Source organism: Peromyscus leucopus, chromosome 5, assembly GCF_004664715.2.
Source record: "Peromyscus leucopus breed LL Stock chromosome 5, UCI_PerLeu_2.1, whole genome shotgun sequence".
NCBI classification, from domain to species: Eukaryota; Metazoa; Chordata; class Mammalia; order Rodentia; family Cricetidae; genus Peromyscus; species Peromyscus leucopus.
In genome coordinates, this window is record NC_051067.1 from 7,164,623 (window position 1) to 7,186,434 (window position 21,812).

Genomic DNA, 21,812 nt, shown 5'->3' on the forward strand with positions numbered 1-21,812 from the left:
ACAGGTGGGGGGGGGGGTTCCTTTGAGGTATGAAAGAAAAGTAGACCACAGATTAATTAAAACTAAAGCACAGGCCAAGGTTTAGCCCATATGCCAGGAGTCCCTGAGAACTACCCTCACAGTCTCAGCACATCAGCAGCACCAGGAGGAGGGGGATCACTTTTAAATGAGGCTTTATTAGAAACTAGCTTTGGATACAAACATTGTATTAACCATGAGTGTGTGCGGACAGGCTGCCAGGATGATGGGCTTGGGGTGGATCTGAGAACTAGACCATACAAATTTGGTCTTTCATGACCTTGGGGTCTTATTTCCCAAGCTAGTGAATCCCAGTCCATTGTAAAGAATTTGTCCTCAGTGTCACAGCCTGCCTCTCCTTGCAGTCTAACTTCTCTTAGCTCCCTCCACCACCCACTCACCAAAGAGTTCATCCAATTACAGATCTGGCTGGGTTTCATTTCTCCCACAAAGCTGCTTGGCCTTATGTAAACCCACCTTAACATACTCAACTCCAGCTCATTACAGACTCGGCATTCACTGGAAAAATCAAGGCAATCATATCAGCTCTTCCCCTGGAGGGCTTTCCTAAGAGCAAGCCATGCTCTAGGCCACCGTGGCTGGGGGCAGGAACGGCTCAGGCAAAGCTCTTAGGACCTGCACCTTTTGATCATCCCATCCTCTGTAAGCTAGATAAGAAAGAAACAAGCCCAAGACAACACCAATTTTCTGAGTTCCGTCCTAGTCTAGTCCTGGGCTTTTCTTCTGTGGTTCCTCTCTGGTTTTGCTTCTGAAGCTCTTTTTCCTGCTTCTGTTCCTTGACTGTGTGCCCTCACATATGGTTCTCTTTGTGTCCTGGTGGTAGGCTTCATTTCTTACTCTAACCCTCCTTGGATCAAGGATGATATTTTTCTGTGCTTTAGAATAACAGAGGAAAAGCCCTTTGACACACTGAACTACCTGTCACTGAGTTATCTTCTGAGGCCTGCCACAGATATAGAAAAGTGCCCATGGACAGGCAAGCATCAATTTTGCTTCAGCTATTAGCTACTGTCAACTTCCTGGGAGCGGATTATAAAGTCTATCTACAAATAAACAGAAAATTGGAAGCTAGGTTGTTTTATTGTGGGAAAATAAATGTGCCTGTGAAAATCAGAAAATCTGCCCTGTGGTCAGGGCAGAGTCTCAGAAGAGCCCCCCTTCTTTTAGTTGAGGCCACTGTCTTCCTCTTGGGTTAGTAAGGGAACATGGGGATAGATGGTTCCCACATATTCTCTCAAAACCTTGCTGCCCAATCACAGAAACTATGAAGTAGGCTCTCCCTGCAGAGAAGCTCATGTAACCATAGTGAGAGCCTTCCAGGGGAGCAACAGTGTAAGAGAGAGCCATAGGGGAGTCAAGTTGTCCTCCTCTAGTCTCTCATGGGTCAAAGTCCCACTTTCTGTTTGGACTGAGTCTCCAGAGCAGGACCATTTCAGCATCCAGGCAAGGCTGAGCTGAAAATGACTTCCCCTGTGTTCACCCAGCATCCACTCTAAATCCACGTTAGGACTAGACCCAGAGAATTCCAGTAACATCTACATGATTTCCTGCCACTAGTTCCACTTTGCTGGGAGGAAAGGGGTCAGGGTGTAAGAGCACATGCTGGCTCAGGGTTCCTCCCTCAATCAAGGAGGACTTTTTGGAGAGAAAGACCACAATGGCTGCTGTAAATCTACAAGCCTTGCTGCATCTAACACTCAGGTAGCAGTATCACGGGGGTCAAACAACCACTGCCAGTATCCTCACAGATAGTCTGTTGATACTGTAAGTTCCCAAAAATGGAAACATGTGAGTGCTGCCATCTGCACTGAGAATTTTCAAAAGCTCTATTTATATTGTTCTTATAATGAAGAGGGAATGCTTTGCATTTCTCAGAGTCATTGTGCATGATCCCTCAATACCCAGTGAGGCCAATGAGAGGAAAATGGGCACCTCACGCTTGGGCTGAGCATCAGGAAGGCTTTGTAAAAGGTGCCCAGTCTGTCTTCTCTAGCTCATGGGAATCCTCAGCAGGGCCCAAGGACAGGCTGGCCAGACGCAAATAATGCCTTCTGTCTGCATGGAGAAAATTAACAAGTACATCAACTTTTCTCAAATTTAAACTTTATTCCCACAATAATTTTTAGCTTAAATATTGCTTACTATCAGTTACTCTGGCCAGGATCCAGGGTCAGCTAAATAGATGGCCAGGTAGCAACAACTGTCCACAGAAAAAGGATGATTTTGGTTACAGCAACTCAAGCGAATGTGCTAGATCAAGCAGAATAAGGAAGATTTGTCTACAGAGTCATCTAAGGATAGTCCAGGAGAGCCCCAGACAGGGACACACACCATCATGGCCCTTTCTGCACATCTTTACTCCTTTTCACATCTTTCTCCTCTTAACCGGCTTGTTTGGAGAATGAGTTTACACGGTAAAAGAGCTTTCCATGTAACTCCAGTTAAGAGGAACTGCCTGCTAAGCACACCACTGCCTCTCAGCAGAGCCCCAAACACCTGAGAGACAAACTTCAGGAGCCCTAGTCAATGGCTGTGCCAAGTGGGGATAAATGGCCGCTAGGGGTCCATTTGTAGCTTAGCCATTAGAACCAACAGTTCTAGAAGAAGGAGGCCGTGTTGAGAGAGGTGGCTGATGTCCCACAGGAAGGTCCTACGTGGAGGCACACTGTCAGTGTTCCAGCACAGACGCACACCCCAGGCCCTTGCCCAGCACGGAACCAGTGAGGAAGCACTGTAGAGTTCTCCCAAGGTTTCTGGAGATGCTGTAAGCATTTTCCTCAGCTACACAGGAAACATAATCCCTAACTTAATCCCCCAGATGGTATGATAAACCGTTTTGTCTGTGAGACCATTAAGGTTAAGTAGCCTGTCCAGGAGCACCTCGCTAACAAATGATAAGATGCAATTCAAACCGGAAATTCTTACTCCCAAACCTATTAGTGACTTTACTGTATAGCTTATTGATGAGCTCTGTTCAGAGATAAGTCTCTCTGATCAGATGAGCAGCCTGGATTGGAGACAAGCATTTACCCCAAAGCTGCCCTTTCCTAAGTCTGAGACTTCTCCAGGGCCCTGTTTGAAGCAACAATTCAGCCTCTCTGAGGAGGCCCTGGCCTCAGCCTCAGCATGCCCAGGTCAAAAGTCCTGCCTATTCTCCCTCCCTCCCTCTGGTGCTTGCCACAGCTTCCCTGGCTCCAATGTTCCTCCTGGGTTGTGTACTGTTCAAGTGCTATGACGCCATTTTCCTGTTTGCATTTTGTTTTTGTTTTGTTTTGTTTTTACAGTTCGTTGCTCACCCTAACTGTCAGCAGCAATTGCTTACCATGTGGTATGAAAATCTCTCAGGCTTACGTCAACAGTCTATCGCTGTGAAATTCCTGGCTGTCTTTGGAGTCTCCATAGGCCTCCCTTTTCTCGCCATAGCCTATTGGATTGCTCCGTGCAGCAAGGTACAAACTGCTCGAGGTGCATGTCATTTGCATTATTTCCTCTCTTTTCTTAGCACTTCTTTCCAGTCAGCAGAAGAACTTCTCCTGGGTTATTCAAGGATTCCATTGGAGCTGGAGCTGGGTGAAACACTTGCTTAGCACACGCAAGGCTCTGGGTTTGAGCCCCGCACCAAAAAGAAGGATGAAAAAAAGAAGGAAGAGAGGGAAGGAAGGAGGAGGGAAGGGAGGGAGAGAAGTCCTGATATACCGAGCCAAAATAGAAGATCCACAAAAAAGAGAAAAATCTCAAGATCTGTCTTTATCAGCTTTTAAAGAGAAAGGAGAGTGATGAGATGGGATATCTTAAACATGTAAGGCATCTCCGAATAAATAAAGAGCAGGATAGCAAGTAAACATACCTTTCCTCTACACACTGCAGTGGCTGAGCATGTCCTCCAGCTCACAGTGACTATCACCATGGGGTAGAAACAGCCATTGCTCCCTGAGATCTCTCTGTTACGTGTTCTTGTCGGGATTGTCCATTTTACTCCCTGATTACATTAGAACATGCGTGCTTAAGGAAGCAGTTCAGAAACGAGAAATCCCAGGTGGCTGAGAGTTGAGCCCAGCTCATGCCAGGCCCTGCAGACTCGCTGCAACATCCTTCCAGCCTCCATCAAGAGGTTCTGGTCCACATGGCCAATTAAATAGACCACAAGAAGAAATGGGGAAAAGAAGAAGCATCCAGACAGCGTGGGACTGAATTTTCGCCCAAGGAGGAATGTGGGAAAGGCAAGAGTGACGGGAGGAACGGGCCCTACAGGCACTCTGACACCTGGGCTGCTGTGAGCCCCACCTACTCATGGCCCAGACATGAGGACCAGAAAGCACCCATACCCCAGCTCCAGGAAGAGTTTGTGCCCAAAAGACCAAACCATTAAGAAGCCTTGAAACATGTCCCATGGGTTTAAGATTGTCTTAAAGGCTCTCAAACTACATTTATCTAGTGACATATTTTGAAAGGAATTGAGCTTAGGTGACCAACACTCAGTGGAGAAGAACATGACTTCAGGGAAACAGGCTTCACAGACAGCCTGATCAGCTAATGTGGCTAATGTAGTGTTGCCATTGAGTTGAACCCCCTGTCACGTCCACTAGTGGGACACTCAGGTCAGAATGATGAGTCCAGGTCTGCTGCTGCAACCACCAAAGCAGCCAGGAAAGGAACTTAGTGCCTCAGTGGAGGCAAACAGTCCCAGAGAGGGGGCAAGCTCCTCCCGTGGCGAGAGAACTCTAAGACTGTTTGCTGCATCTATAGCCTTGGCATCTGTTGAGAGTTGTTCTGTTTCCATGGCAGTCTCGAGTCACGGACTTCTAAGTCAAAATTCTCCAAATGACACATATGTAAGCAAGGTCAGGTTTATTTTGTTCTGTTTTCTGTCCTTTTTAAAAATGAGCTTGCAATGTCAGAGAGCACAGAAAGTAAGCAGACTGGAGCTGGACTGCTGCGGGCCTTAGGTTTCAGGCACATGTCTTCATGCTGTGTCTCGAGGCTGCAACCAAGTAGTCTGTAGTGGATCGAAACACCTCTGCCCAAACACTTACACACACACACACACACACACACACACACACACACACACACAACCTGTGTGGCCAGGGACATCTGCCGTTACTCTCTTGGGTCTCAAAGCACACTCATGAGAGTTCAGTCATTAGACTAACATGATAGAGGATCTGCTCCCAGCTCCCTCCACTCCCATAAAACTGATGGTGACAGCTTCCAGGAGCCTAGGTCTAGCCAACACCAGCAAATGGCTGCACCTCTGTCTGCCCTGTGCTTTGGGAAAGATGCTAATTCTTCTTAAACTCTGGTCTTTCTGAGAAAACTCAGCAAATAGCACATATGTCCTCAACCTCGCCCCGAAAAGGGTGTATATATGGAGAGGGCATTCTGGGATTTCCAGGCCCAAGGAACCCAGAAAGCGAACACACCCATGGACATAGAGGTCAGACCCACAGTAGCCTTCTGGAACACTACAGAGGAAATTATTGCAGCAAGATTTAGCACTTGACTGGGGCTTCCTTTCTTCTTTTCAAAAATTTGATCGACATTGGCACTTCAAAGTTTTTCAGTGAGACTAAATAAATAAACATAAGCTGATTATCAAGTCACTGTCCCTTCAGCATTTATTAGACTCCAAGTCTAAGAATGACTGTGGGGGGGACAGTGAACAGATGACTGATGGGGATAGTGAACAGATGACTGATGGTGGACAGTGAACAGGTGACTGATGGGGGTGGACAGTGAACAGGTGACTGATGGGGACAGTGAACAGGTGACTGATGGGGACAGTGAACAGGTGACTGATGAGCACAGTGAACAGGTGACTGATGGGGACAGTGAACAGGTGACTGATGAGCACAGTGAACAGGTGACTGATGGGGGTGGACAGTGAACAGGTGACTGACTGGGGGACAGTGAATAAGTGACTGACAGGCCTGAGGCTGTACAAGGGATGGCTCTCAGTGGCATCACTCGTTACAAGGAAAGAGTCCCTCATTAAAGTGCTTGTCAAGCTTGCTTTGAGGCAGCTAAGGGACAGATAAAAAGAGTCAAGATATTTTTAGTCTTTCCTTCCATCACTTAGAAGAAAATCTTTTCAAGATAGGCAGAGATGTTGCTGGGAATTACAGAGAGGTCAAATCTTGGCTGTGACAAAGCCAGCCTGTTCTAAGGGCCCCTGATGTGCAGAATACAGTGTCCTCTTAGGAGGAGGGCACTGGGAGGAATCTAATAGGCTGATCTTCCAGTGAAGTTACTGCCTTGATAACTATTTCTGTAGTCTCGTGGAAACGCAATGCCATTCCAGGGATTCCATGTTCCAATGGCATCATCATGTGCCCAGATAAGATATTAGATCACCATATTCGTTTATAGATGGACTTGTAAAATGTCACTGCCGAACTTCATTAACTGGCTCATGTCCATCCACATCCAGTGACTGTTAGGAGGTTCTGTTCCCAACCTAATGGTGCATTTTCTTCCTAGCAGCTGATGTCCTAATTTGGGGACAATGACTAACAACACTGAGATTATCAGATTAGCCTTCTGAGATGAACTCACTATTAATTTCCTATTGAACTCCTAAACCTGACATTTCTACTATTATATTTTAAGTTTGGGGGGTACCTAAGAAAGAGAGTTAAACAGAGACTACACAGCCAGGCAAATCAATAGAAGTTCAGCTCATTAATTTGTCATCTGAAGAGAATTAGCAAGTGACGGGTGTGTACAGGTGAAAGCAAGCATAGACATGGGCAAGAGTCAGGCATTCTAGGATCAAGAAAAAATAATAGAGATTTTGCTCATCATTACTCGCTGTCATCACCAACATGGGTATGGCCAGGAAGGCCAGTGTGAAGCCAGTGGGTTCTTAAAAATAGTAGCATTGAGTTAAATCATTTCTTGGCATCTGTATCCTCTTAGCAAGGGCTCCTGTGCAAAGGGCCTTCATTGCTGATTAACCAGCTTTCCATCCTTTGTGAGTCCTAAGCTAGGTTGCATGCCTGTTAAAATCTCAGGCAGTGTCTTATCAGCAGGTGGAATCAAGAAGTCAGCATCATGGCAATGTCAAGGGGCTGCACAAGTCCAGGTGAATGAATGCTACTTCCTCCATCATCCATTAACTGTCATTGCTCAGTTATTGCCAAAAGTAGTCCCAGAAATCAGAAAGCAAAAACTGTAAACAACTGCAGAATCCAATCTGATGTCTTTGCAGTGTGCAGTCTATCAATCCTTCCTGTGCTGTATCTTCTGTTTGGAAGATTACCCAAGTGTTTGTAGGCACTCCCCTCCCTCACCCCAAACAAGCATCTAGTGAGGACAGGGTGACTGAATCAGCAGCTTTGAAGGATCCGGGCTTTGCTAGACCAACTTTGTGGTTAGAACAGGAGTCCCCAGTCCACACATCCAGGTGCCGACCAGAAGAGAACAGAGACTCCAAAGGTCTCATCTCCCCCACATCTGTCTCTACCACAAGGCAACCCTCCACTTCAGAAAATCACATTGCAATTCTCTGGTCACAGCAATGGAGGGAACATTTGTGTCAACTGACCGATTTTCCTCTTCCCCTGCCTATATTCTGCCACCAAGTCCTGAGGACAGTCCAGCTGCGGGCACCCTGCTGGGACAGGACTGGGACATGCCAGGGGCTAGTCACTCCACTGCAGACACAGTCTGAACCCTGAACTGTCAGGTCTTATATGGACTTTATCATCATTTTTAGCCTGTGCCTCCCCACTAGGAAATGAGTAGCCCTGGGGGAAGGACCAACTCCTGAGGGCTGTTTTGTCTCTGCCCCTCTAGTGTCCACACAGCCAGCACTCCAAACGGGCTCATGGCACACACAAAGATCCCGTGCAGGTCCTTCGTGAACCTCTGCGTACAAACTCATCAAGACTCAGCCAGAGCACTGGAGATGATGTAGTGGTGTGAACACTCAGTGCTATTGTAGAAGACTGGGGTTCAGCGGCCAGCAACCACATGGCAGCTCAACTTCCAGGGCATCCAACACTCTCTTCTGACCTCTGAGAGCACCAGACACCCATGATGACAGACATACACGAGGCAAAAACTTATGTTCATAAAATAAATCAATCTAAAGACATTTCTCTAAATGAGTCAATGAAGTTTCCTAGGTTTCCCACTAGGGAAATTGCTGACCCCCAGTGCCCTAGATCAAGAACTCCCTACAGATTAGGTATTGTTTCATGGCTGTTATATCAGTCACTGCTTGCCTCAACCACGGGTGGATTTCATCTTTTCATTCTCATTTTATAGAAGAAACAGAGACACTAATCAATTCAATTGCAAAAAAATCTGTGGCATTGTGATTGAAACTGAGTGTGTACAGGTCAAGAGATAGGCTCATAATCACCACTGTGGCATCTGTACCCCTATACACAGCTCCAGTGGCCACCATGTGCCAACCCTTGGTGCCTACTGTACACATCTTAGCTGCTGGCTAAACTTGAAATAGGCTTGATTCGGATATTTAGAGCTGACAAGACTTTTCTAAAAAGAGAAATCAACCTACCACAGGCCAAACACTGCCTGTTCCCTTTCCCCTCATTAGAAACTCTACCTTGTAAAAAGCCACCACCATCTAGTATTTCTTCAGTCCCTAAACCAAGTGTGGTCTCACACTGTAATATGAGAATGCCCCAATTTCAGACTCTAAAACGAATGCACTAGCATAAAAGGAAGATAACTGAGGCCTGGGTTAGGCTTTTTATTTTTGGATTTTGTTGCTTTTAAATGTGTTCATATGTATGTCCATGTGAGTGGATGCCATGTGGGTGCAGGTACCCATAAGCCAGAAGAGGGTATTTTTTCCCCTGGAGCTGGAGATACAGTTGGTTGTAAGCTGCCCAGATTTTTGTCTTTAAGACAGCATCTCCTCCCAGGGTTTACCTGGAACTACCTGTGAAACCCAGAATGCTCTCAAATTCCTGATCATCCTGCCTCATCCTCCCAAATACCATCATAGGCTCACAGCAACCACTGTGTTCCATTCACAAGGGCGAAGCATTGACTGAGCTGCTCCTGCACATTTCCAGACTCATAGGATGGGCACTGCAGGCAGAGAAGCCCACACCTCCCAAAGCCTCAGCAGCAGCTTTAAACCTAGAGCTGTAACCTTAACTCGGCTCTAACAATTCCAGAGCTGGGAGATTTTACTGAGTGGTCTTTTTCCTTTTCTTGGCTCATCAAGTAGACTTGAGGTAAACAGTTCTTCCCCAAGGTAATTTGCTTCAGAAATTATTGTTGTGAGTAAAACAGGAAATTTCAAACACACACACACACACACACACACACACACACACACACACACACACACACACGAAAGCTGAGGAGCTGAGTGCAGTGGCATTATACCTTTATAATCCCAGTACTTGAGGCAGAAGACTTCCATGAGGTTGAGGCTAGCCTGTCTCAAAAAGGAGAGAGTTGAGGGAGAGAAAGAAGCAGGAAAAGGAAAAAGAGGAGGGAGAGGATGAGGAAGTAGAGGAAGGAGAGAAGGGAGAGGATGAAGAAGAAGAAGGAGAGGGGGGAGGAGGGAGAAGATGAAGAAGAGGAGGAAGAAGGAAGAAGAACCACTGAGATGACTGGGTCTCATCTGCCAGTGGTTGGCCCATGGGATGCTTTCAATTTCAGAAGACCCATCAATTCCTAGTCTCGCCTTCTTTCCCTATTGACTATATCAAGTGAAAATTGAGACCAGGGCAGTCTTCCAAATCAGGGCAAGGCACTGTCAGAGTTTTTTGTTGCATTTTGCAGTATAAATAATCATTTTTACAGGTTCATCTTCTGCTAGAAGATAATACCCTGAAAGAGGTAACAAAAATAACATAAATTTCCTGCAGCAGGGATTCCAAGAACTCTACAGCCACCTTGGGTCACACATATAGTGTGAGTCGGTACCTCGCCTGGTCAGGGAGATGGAAATGGTTCTACCCCACCACATTATTACATGGCTCATCAGTGGGAGACCCCATGTAGAGCTCACAGGGGCACTGGCCAGTGGTCTTTTAAGAGCTGTATCTCCATCTTTCTTTGATGGACTTTCCAGGAGAGATGGATCTCATGGCCCCTGTCTGCTCCTCAACACCTCCTCTGCCAGAAGTCATCAGCTTCTCTTGTTGTTTATGAAAACTCAGACAGTAACAAGACACAATGTGATGGCTACTCAAGGATGTCCCTTCGATAGAGAAAAATGCCCAAGGTCAAAAGGTTGGAAAACGAGTCTCCAAGATGGCAACACACTAAAATGTTGAAAAATTCAAATTGATACCTGATGTGTAACAAATCAAAATGCAACATGGCTTAATTCAGATATATCTTGATTCTATTGAATTCATGTGAGATACTTCATTTATCCTTCTATTCTGCATTATCAAATTAGCATATTTGCCTATTGTCAAAAATACCATAAACTCAATAAATGCAGACACATATAGACAGATAAACTTAGAGCATTAAAGTATAGAGATGCATATGTAAGGAGTTTGTGGGCCTGTGGTTGTCAGATGAACATCGCTTTACACTTCTGAAGCTGTTCCTAGTGTGTCTTATGGAAATATACATGTGAGCACTGGTGACTTTCTACGTGACTAGGGACTCCTATTGTCTGGACCTCAGCCATGAATGTTTTAAAAAGATAAAAATCAGTTATTTGTAAAATTCCAATCAATGTGCTCTATGTTGTACTGACAACTAGGACAAGGGGTGGTTACAAACTGAAACACATTAGAAGAACATCATCAAGCCAGCTGACATACAGACATTATGCTGAACACAGCAGTAACTGAGGAGTCTTACCTTAGAGACCCTGTGGTGGACATTCAGTCAGGCCAATACTCAGTCTCCCGGGTGACACTTCACTCCAGAACTCCTGAGTGAGGTAACATGTGAAAGCCACTGGTCATGACTAAATCCACCCTGGAGGAGCTGGGCAGCCGAAAAGGTCCCTATCTTTTCAGTATGTCTGGAGGAAAGGTCAAACTTGGTGAGAGTGATGAAGGAGACCTAGCAGTGTGATCTCATCGGCACCATGAAGTTAGCTGGAGTGTCATTAGGAAGAGAAGATGCTACTAATGCTTGCTTCCCAGGGAGGTGGATCCTGGGTCATTCTAGACTCACTGGATATAATCACACCAGCTAACAGGCCATACGGAGAAACCAGTGAGTTTTAAGATAGTAGCATAAATTCTGTGTTCTACAAACATGCTACTGTAAAATTGTAAATGTTTTTTGAGACAGGGTCTCCCTGTGGAGCTCCAGCTAGCCTTGAAATGGTGACTCCGCTGCTCTGCCTTACAGTTTTTTTTTTTCAAGCAAGCAAAACAAAAAAAGTCCCATGTGACTGCAAAGCAAATAATCCCAGAGTTGAAAATGAATCAAAAAGAAAAGTGTGAAAATACACACAACAATAAGGTGCATCAAATTTCATGGAAGTGCAGCTAACATAATACTGGGAACCAGATGGTTCTAAGTAAATTCACCAAGATACAAGAAAGATGAAAAAATGAACCACGTAAGCCTGAAGCCCAAGCAAATGGGTAAAGCCCAACATGCACTTTCAAGTGTAGTTCTGTTTAGCACTGTGTTCTCAGATTTGAAGGGTGTAAACTCACACCCATGAGGCTGAGGGTACCTAGGCCAACAGTCGTAACTTGACTTGATTGTGTGTCTGCGTGTTCTACTCCCATAGCCCCTCCCCCTGAGAGCTGTCAATAGAAAAGAGCCCTTTGAAGTCAGTCCATAGATTTAGTTAAACAGCCACTCCGTGTAAGTACAAAAGAAAACGTCTGTGTTCCTTCTGATGTCCATCCAAGATGGGAGATTCTCTGGTTAGATTGCGGTTTTACGAAATAAAGCAATGTGTTGGAGAACTTGTGCCCACCTGAGCTGTCATTTTAACATGTCCTGTGCACACTTTGCCTCCAGCTAGGACGAACCCTGAGGAGTCCCTTCATGAAGTTTGTAGCTCATGCGGTGTCGTTTACAATCTTCTTGGGACTGTTAGTTGTGAATGCATCGGACCGCTTTGAGGGGGTTAAGACTCTGCCAAATGAGACCTTCACAGACTACCCCAAACAGATCTTCAGAGTGAAGACCACGCAGTTCTCCTGGACAGAGATGCTCATCATGAAGTGGGTCTTAGGTAAGCCAGCCACTCTTTCACTCCCTCCTCTGACTGGCGTCACCGACTTCTAGACTCCCCTTCTGCTGTGCATACTCTTGGCTGATGCAATGACCAACACCAAAGTCAAGATGGTGTACAAGAGGCAACAGAAACTCCAGTTTTGAAAGGAGATGTTTAGGGGGGTATCCACTAGGTACTCTTCCTTATAGGTGTATTGATTATGATTATAAGGTGGTTTTACTTCAGACACACATTGATCATTTAGTCCCCTACAAGTCTTAGGACAAGCCTGCTCTATGAAGAGCAAAATTTCATAGCTTAAGGGAAAGTTGTATAAATCCAATATGTAGAATTTGTATAGTTAATATTACCTAAAATTCAGGGAGTATCTTAGTTTCTATCGCTATGATTAAAATCTTCACTAAAGGCAACTTGGGGAGGAAAGGGTTTATTTGGCTTACATATCCCAGGTCACAATCTACTGAGGAAAATCAGCATAGGAACTGAAGGCAGGAACCTGGAGGCAGGAACTGAAGCAGAGGCAATGGAAGAGTGCTGCTTACTAGCTTGCTTCTCTTAGCTTACTCAGATTGCTCTGTTATATAAGGCAGGACCAACTACCCAGAGGAAGCACTGCCTGGTAGGCTGGGACCTCCTAAATCAATCATTAATCAATAAAATGTCCATAGACTCACCCACAGTCAGTACAATGAAGGCATTTTCCCAGTTGAGGCTCCCTCTTCCCAGACAACATTAGCTTATGTCAAGATGGAAAAAAAAAAAAAGTCCAATACAGAGTGTGACACATGATATTTGTTTAAATGACGTGCTAACAGTTGTGAAATTCCTATCTGTGGCAATATTTTGTGCTGCAAAGGTTTGCCACTAGAATTTCCTAGGAAATGGCTCCCAATGTCCACCATTGATGAGCTCAGAAGAAAAATAAAACAAAACTGGAAATGGCTAAAATTGAATGTAGAAAATTGCTATTGATTTCTTTTTCTAACACTGAAAATTGCAAATAGACCAATAGGAGAAAAAATGTCTCAGGGGAAAAAAATTGAAAACCTGCCAAAGCTATTATCAATAATATAATAAGCAAAATCTTAATAAACTGTAAGCTTTATATTTCAAAGATTCAAATTTAATGGGGATATTTCTAGTGAAATAAAAGTTTAAAAAGAACTGAAATAAATTTATGCAGTAACAAAAGTTGATCGATTAGTTAAATTGGTTTAATGGTATTCACCCAGATTTTGCTTTGGTGGTAAATATTTAACAATTGTATAACTGTCACTCTGTTTATAAGTATTAAGTCATAAAAGTATTCAGGATCAAAGTGTTTGTGCCATCAAACAGCAAAATCATGAACAGATGGTAAAACAATTATACAACACATGCCCTATACTAACATGTAACCTAAGAAGGTTACAAGAGATGAACTGCAGAGAGCATCATGGGTGCCCAAGCCGAGACCAACTGGAAACATGGACCCTAGATGGACCACAAAGAGGATCTTTTCACTTAGAGCAGTCAGGACAGAACAGCATGCTTCTCAGGGTCATGTGATCAACTGGAAAACCTGTGGCCAAAGAACTGTTTAGTCAAGTCATTGACCCTAACTCGGGAAAGAGACACTGGAGCCTGGTATAGGTTAGGTTATGGCCTTTCACAGTTCACAATCTCTTCCAGTTGTCTCTCAGACATCCCTTGGCTTAAAAAAACCAAACACTTTAACACTAGACACTTTTAAATATTTACATGCTGAGTTTATGAGTAAAAATTTAAAGTGTTTCCAGTGTAAGTCTTGTACTCAACCCACTTTCCTACCTGTACCCGATTGTAGTGAGTACAAGATCCCCTCCTTTAAACAAATGCAGTTACTATGCACTAAGCCCCCTGAGCCATGACTTCCTCTTGAGGCCTCTTATGGCTCATCCCAGGTGTCCGAGCATCAGAGCACTAGGAGAGACACATCTCCAGCCATCGGGCCTCTCTGACTTACACAGCCTGATCTCACCTCTGCATCAAAGCAGAGTGAGTCTTCAGGACTTGCACATCTGAGGTGTTAGAGAAGACAAGAGCCTCTCACAGTGCCCTCTTTCTTACCAAGTTTAATACAGAATAAAGGTTCTACTTTCTTACTAAAAGGTGAAAACTGCAAAATGTTTATTACAGTTAATTAAAAATACAAAACTCAAGAGAGGAACAGGATGAACCCCATGTGCCTCTAATAATTAGGGATTCATGGCCAATCTTGCCCCCTTTTCCTTTTTCTTCACTCTGTGTTATTATGAAGCAAGATCAAAGATCACAAAAATTTCATCTGCAAAAAATCTGTTTGTTGCCGGGGTAGTGGTGCATGCCTTAATCGCAGGAACTGGGAGGCAGAGGCAGGATCTCTGTGAGTTCAAGGCCAGCCTGGTCTACAGAGTAAGTTGCAGGACAGCCAGGGCTATGTAGAGTATTGCAAAACAGTGAAGTCTTGTTTTCTTCTTTCCAATCCCATGCCCTATCTGCTTCATATTACTGACTTCTTTACCATGTCTGTGAATCTTAATGCCAATGAATTGTTTTTGTTTCAATTCATGGAATTCATATTCTTTTCCTATTTATCAATTCTTTTTATATCTTTATATTGCCCATTTCCTTCAATGTGTTTGCTTTTCCCTCCTTCAATATGTTGTATAGATTTATGGTACCTTTTAAATCTTGACTGTCACTTTTGTGTAATTTCCACAGACTGCTCTTTCTCTTATAAATTGGCATTAATCAATGTTGGTCAATAATACTTCACATAGTGTGTTGTTGAACACCTGAGTTTTGCTGCCTGAGTCCACTGTTGCTATAACAGAAAAACTAAGGCTGGGGAATCCATAAAGCAAAGAGATTGCTCTGGCTCTTGGTTGTGGAGGGGGACACCTAACACAGGCATCTGCATCTGACAAGGACCTCATGGCGGAATGTGGGAGGAAAAGCCAAGTGCGTGACTGATGACCCCTGACCTTGCTTCAAAATAACACAGGGCGAAGGAAAAGGGGGAGCAGGCAGAACTGGACATGAATCCTAGTGCGGGTGGAAAAGCCAAGTACATGAAAGATATTGGAGGCAACTTCACCCATGAGAACCCTCTTCATGAGGACCCCCCCACTTCATAAGAACTCCTTTCACCATTCCTCCACGGGAGCAAGAAGCCACTAATGTGAGGAAAACATCAACCCACGCCCATGACCCAACACCCGCTGCTGGGCCCAACCTCCCAACCCTGACACACTGGGCACTGAGCCTCAACCTGAGCTTTGGCAGGGACAAGTGACTGTCAATTCACAGCAGTGGTCATCCTCCTAAAGAGTGGCTTTATGCGGATGGGTATTACACTACTGCATATCAGCTGGAATCATTTCTCAGAGTGCATCTCAAGAGCTTTACTTACCATAGGACTATTTATTTCTGTGCTGTGGAGACTCGTTTCTGGGGTCTTCATTGTAGGCTTTAGGTGTCAACAAAGTCTTTCAGTTCTGGGTGGTCACAGCTCAAATGTCTCCCCACCTGTGTGAGCTCTCTGGTCTCCTGTGGAATCCCACTCCGTGTGTTTGTGGCTCGGAACTTAGCCACGGACTCTACCCTGTTTGCTTTGGGGTTTGCACAGCACCCTTCTCTCTGGAGTTCTGCCACGTGACATGTGACCACCTCTGCCTCTTCAGCCAGTGACCCTATGCCTACACTCTGAGCACCGCAGATGGGAGGTGGGCTTCTAGAAAGAATGCAGGCCATCCCATTGGCTTCCCTTCACTAGGCTGCTGCCTCTTCCTGATGTCTGCAAATGGTTCTTCATTTTATTCAATTTCTGGGAACAGAAATCAAGACACATTCTCTAGAACAGAACCAAAAATTTTATCAAAGGCTAAAGAGGCCAGGCACAGTAGCACATATGTGTAATCCTTGCAACTTTGGAGGCTGAAGCAGGAGAATAACCAATCTGAAGCCATCTTGAGCTACAGAGGAAGACCCTGTCTGAGGAAGAAAAAGGGGAAGGGAGAGAGGGAAGTGGGGAGACAGATTGGGGAAACAGAGAGACTCGGGATGAGAGAACAAAGGAAATCATTTCCTTTCTATCTCCCTACATCTACTCAGCAATCGATCTTCGTTAAGAGAGAGGCAAGTGGACTCCTCTCTCCCTTCATGTCTTCAGATTCCACTGAATAGCTGAGCAGCTAGAGAGCCCTGTACCCCACTGTGGGAGGCTGAAAGCATCTGGGACTGAAGGAGTTGTGTGCCCTAAAGCCTGGAATCAATAGCAAATTGAACATGTTGCAAACAAGCATTTCTGAGATCTCTACGTTCGGAGAGAAGAGAGGTGATGGCAATGGGGGAGCCTTTGTAGGTCTGAACAGAAGTGACATTACACGGCCTCAGTTTTTCCAAGAGGGATGTGTTAATGGACGGCTGTGGGGCAGCAGCAGAGCAGGGGGCCGGTTGCAAAGTTCCTACAGTAAATCGTACACCGAATGGTTCGTGAGAATAGGTAGCAGAGGGTCACACTTTGAAGGTAAAATCAATATTTACTACTGAATTACATGTGAGATGTGAGAAAGAAGAACTGTCAGGGACAATTTCTAGTGTTATAGCTTGCAAAATGGTATCAAAGAAAGCCATTCACTAGGATAGGAAAGACCGGGCAGAGCATTTTGGAAGGGAAGAAAAGAGGTGAATGTACACTCTAGTTTGAGATATATACTATAGATTTTTTCCTAAGGGCAAAGATTTATACCATCTTGAAATAAACCAGACACTTAAGAGGAAAGGTCAAGTAGTAAATGCACATGTGCATCTGAACTTCGGGGGCTGGAAACAGATTTGAGCACATCAGTATATTTAGGCAAATTATGCTATCACTCTGATTTTGAAAGTGGACAGATAACTGAAGATCAAGCCATAGGTCACAGCAATGTTAACATTTAGGAAGCTGAGCATTGTCTAGCAAAGGAAAAGGAAACCCAGAGAGTGGTGAGTCATAAGCCAGCGTAGGGAGCCAGGGAGCGCTGCAGACAGAGCATGGGATGCTGTGTCCTCAAGTTTGACCATCTGGAAGCAGAGCTCCCAGGGAGGTGGGATCTAGTGTCCGTGTCCAGGGCTTGGCCTCACTAGGGACAGAGGTACTCTGTTCGTTATTACAGGAGGCAAGGTCAAGTGGAGGGCATAGAGTAGACAGTGTGCCTGTTTAAGCAGTGGTGGAAGTGTGTTGAAGGACTTGGCTGGTATTTTCCACCTCATCACTTTTTCTAAATAGTTACATCTAAATATTAAGCATTTTATCATGTTTTAGGCAGCCAGGTATTAGGAAAACAACAATAAATATTACTAGTGTAATCTTGCCCTAAATAACTTCTGGAGATCTTTAATTATTGCAAAAGTAATGACTTTGAAAGATCTGATCATCATCTACAGAAGGTTCTTTGAGCTGGCACACCTTGAGATCCTGCATCAAAGCCACTCTCTGCTCAACTATTGAAGAGTATGAAGTGTGCCATCCCCTGCTGATGGCCTTGGACTTCTGCTCCCTGCTACAGCCAAGAATGCCTTTAACTAGCTGCCAACAGAGATGCACAAATCTGTACTCCAGTGGCACACCAGATGTGTAACTGCAGTACGCTGGGCAGGCTGGCTATACAACGATGCAAGCTATCGCTCCCTCCTTACCAGAGGCAGCTCAAGAGGTGAAAGGAACTCTGGGTCTTGAAGGAGCCCAGTCTGCTGCTTTCAGATATGGAGGTCTTAGCCACTGAGAGGTGAAGGGTCTTGTCCAGACCCCCTGCTTCTGCCCTCCCCTTTCTGTGGCTCAACACAGAAGTGATAGGAACCCATTTAACGCCCAATCCTGTCTTGTTGCTATACCTCAAAACTCTCCTAGTTTTCTGTCTCCTTCGGTGACAGCCAGTGCCATCCCAATAGCCTAGGACACCCTCAACTCTCCGCCCACCCTCTCTAGCTTCTCTTCTCCCCCACTGTCTTCCACCTCGCTCACTGTCAGCCCCTCTGCTCTTCTTGTCTGTTTCTGCCTCTGAGCCCTCTCCCTCCCGGCCCCCTCCCTTTCTCCCCAGCACCGAGCACTGACCATATGCTCTCCTTTCCAACTCAGAGTTTCTGCAACATGCAGCTGACTCATCCTCTCCATGGGAGTGGGGGGGATCTGGTTTCCTCAGCGATTTCCTTCAGTGGTCACATGGCATAGCAATACCCTAACTTACCTTGCCACCATGCTTCTCCTACTGGACATAGTATTCCTCTTCCGCAACATGTTCGGTGGGACAGTCAAAATCAGAAAGGCATTCTTCTGTCACTGCAAATGTTTTACCAAGCTGTCATCAAAATATAAGAAAGTTCCCATGGGGGAAGTCAAGCCGTAGAGACTAAGAAGGCAGCATCAGAGAAAGGGTGAGCACCCAGGAGAACACAACATGGAGGACACACCTGAGGAGGAAGGACAACCTTGCTGGTAAACCCTGCAGTCTACAGAGCTGCTGGATGAGTGCCTTTGGAGAGTGGGGCATGGACCAGCCTGGAGGACACCCAACAGCTGCCGCCTGGCTTCACACTAAAGCAGCAACTCTGGGGTACTGGAGCACTCGGAGATCACCAGCCAAAGAACACGTCTCTAGAGACGCTCTCAGGGAACTATGAAGTCCCAGAGACCCACGAAGACCAGGAACGCTCTCCTAATGTGTGGTTCTTATCTAGGAATCTTTTTGTGGAAGACATTCTCTCCCTGTCTTCCACAAAAACCCGGCATTAGTTGTCTTTTTTTCCCCATCACAGTTATTTATTCATTCTGTCCTGGCAAGGCAGGCATGCGCACACGTGAAGGTCAGAAGCAGCTTCCAAGAGTCACTTCTCTCCTTCTACATGTGGGTTCGGGCGATTGAGCTGGGGTTGTCAGGTGGCCAACTGCTCTGACCCACTGAGGCATCTCTCCAGCCCTGGTATCATTTTCTTCCACACTTGCAAGCAGTGCTGAAAACTCCACTGAGGGAAGGAGATGCAAATATCAAGACAGCGTAAAATACATGTAAATGCGGCAGAGGAACGGGACTGGGCAGCCCGTCGGGAAACCGTCCCGTCCACCTTCGTGCTCTCTCCTCACAGGCTTTCGGTCTCACAGCCGCGCTCTCACCACAACCTGAGGATTGTAAACTCTGAGGGCACAGCTGAGTCTGAGCTCCCGACTGGGAGCTAAACCTCCATGTTTAGTTGAGAGGGCAAATGTACAATTCTGTTTCCATTACTTCATCCCGGTTCTTAACCAATTCACTCTTTTAATGGAGCCTTTGTATGTTTATCCAGGAAGTCCAAACATAACTCCCCAGATGATTCACCAGTTTCTTCTAGCATGCCAAAGCATGTTACTGCCCTGCTCACCATGTTTAAACACTATCCATGGGCTTGGGGTGAACCCAGCCTTCTCAACAGACCTGGAGGAGAGTCTATTAGATTCTGAAAGACTCTCCTCGCCCTTGAACTTGAGTACCTTACAGTTCCCTAGAGTGACCTACTCTTCCACATTTCCAATGACCACTGCCTGGAACACCCTTCCCCTAACCTGGCCAGTAGCCTCTCTTCCATGAATTCATCCTTTCACTGAGTCTACAAATACACAGCACACAGGCACTCTACTTGGTCCCATGAGTGCAATGTTGACCCTCTTGCTCCCGGGTCTCCATGGCTGGCCCCCGTATGACTGTTAGGACAGCAGCTGTACTGACAAGTGGCAAAAGGAGATCTGTAGCAAAGGGCTATCACTATCTTGGTGGCTTCAGCCCCAGATTGGTGCCTGAACCTCCATATCTGCTCAGCGGATGACTTCTGACTAAACAGCCTGAGCTTGTGTCCACTGCAGGGCATGGTGGAGATGGCACCGTAGGCAGCAAAGAGCCTAGACTGCTTGTCTGCCTTTGGACACCTGACTTGCCAACTCTGTGCATGAGTTTCATCTTGAAAGTAGAGATAATTATAGTTGCTGTCAGTCAGCGTATATGGAAGGGTCGATTGGTAGATGTAATGCTTAGCCCAGAGCTGGGTGCCTGGAAGGAACCCCAACAATTGCTGGCTGCTGCAGCCAGAATAAAGGGGGTAAAGAGACACAGACTCATTCTTAGGAATTACTAATACCATCTTCCCATCTGTCAAGCAAACAAGCCCCTCACATGGAGACAGCATTGGATACTAGGGCTGGGTGGAGAGCTTCTGGGTGTATTTCCTTCCTGTGAGTTCACAGAGCACTCTGTGCTGGCCCAATGGTGAGAGACTGACGTGAGGAAGTGGGTAAACGTGGGACCCTGGCTTACAGCAGCAGGAGCCTCTGACTACTTAAGAAATGTACATATTTCTATCTCAAGACACAGTGGAAGGGACGCCCTTCTGAGTACCACAGAGGCCAGAACGGGAGCCAGCGCCTTTCCCTCCCTCTGTCAAGTCCCTCAACACAGACTGCAGACGTTACCCAGAAGCTGTGGTGCATCAAGATTCGGATTCCCTCTGAGGCTTCCTGGCATGCTCTAACCTCCTTCTCTGCCAGGAACCTTTCTTAATTATTGGTGACCTTGTTCTCTGAGCTCCAGGCCTTCTTGAGTAATGGGAACTTTGCCTGGAGTCATCTCAAGTACCAAGCATCCTTTACCCCTTGGGCCCCTGAGCTCTACACATTTTTCTGATTGACATGCTGTGGGGAAAGACCTGGGGCTCAGCTACTATAAAACGTCATACAGTACCCCAGCCTCTTGGAAGCAGGAGGCCCAATTTCCCTCACTGAAGTACTTAATTTCACACACTTCTGTTTTCATTAGGCATTCCTGCTGCTCAAACCCTCACCCCATGTTACTTTTACTTATGGCCTTGGAATGACTTAAATTAACCTAGGTGATTAATATTTAAATCTAGGAAGACTGACAAGGACATCTGACCATGGAGTCATTTTCAGTGCCTAATGAAAATAATTTGCATTTCAGATTCATAGAGCTCTTAGTGTTTGAAGTTCCTCCAAAACACACTCAAAATCAAGAGACTTATCCAATGTCCCACTGCCAGTGAACAGCCAGGCGAGAACTTGAGTCCAGTGTTTGCTGAATCCCAGACAGTAACCTGACATTCTCCTTAAGTCTAGTTAGAAGCAAGCCTACTATGACACTGGTCATTTTGGGGAAGAGAAAATAAAAATAAATAAATACATAAATCCACATTTTTCCCCAGTCTGTAATGGGTTTTCTAATAACACTTTTAAATATACAGATACAAGTCTATTTCTGTGTTAAGAAGCTTATGATCCACTGAATTGCTGCCCAAAATTTGGTAGGGTAAATTGAGACATGGCTCTGTTAAGAGAAAAATAAGCAGGGGCTGTGAGAAGTCTTGTAAACAGACCTGCAGGGGTAAGGGCATTTCTCACTGTGGGAACTCCAATTCAATCTTCAACAAAGATAGGACTCTGACTGCTTTTGACCTTGGAAAAATATTTCAATTCCTTTTATTTGATGGGATCGAAACAGTCCCTGGGCAGAGTCCCTGAGGACTGAAAGCAATCAGCCCCTCACTCTCACGTGCTCTGAGGTGGGTTGGAGACCAAAGCAGCCACACTCTGGAG

At 45.5% G+C, this 21,812-nt stretch overlaps 1 protein-coding gene across 1 annotated transcript in view; it reads left to right on the plus strand.

The window, feature by feature from the left end:
- Trpc7 (transient receptor potential cation channel subfamily C member 7) overlaps positions 1–21,812 on the plus strand; it is a 127,677-nt gene that overhangs the window by 64,590 nt on the left and 41,275 nt on the right. The window contains exons 4-5 of the mRNA XM_028863316.2: positions 3,324–3,488; positions 11,980–12,196. Coding sequence (XP_028719149.1) covers positions 3,324–3,488; positions 11,980–12,196 — 382 coding nt within the window. The remainder of the gene's footprint in view (positions 1–3,323; positions 3,489–11,979; positions 12,197–21,812) is intronic.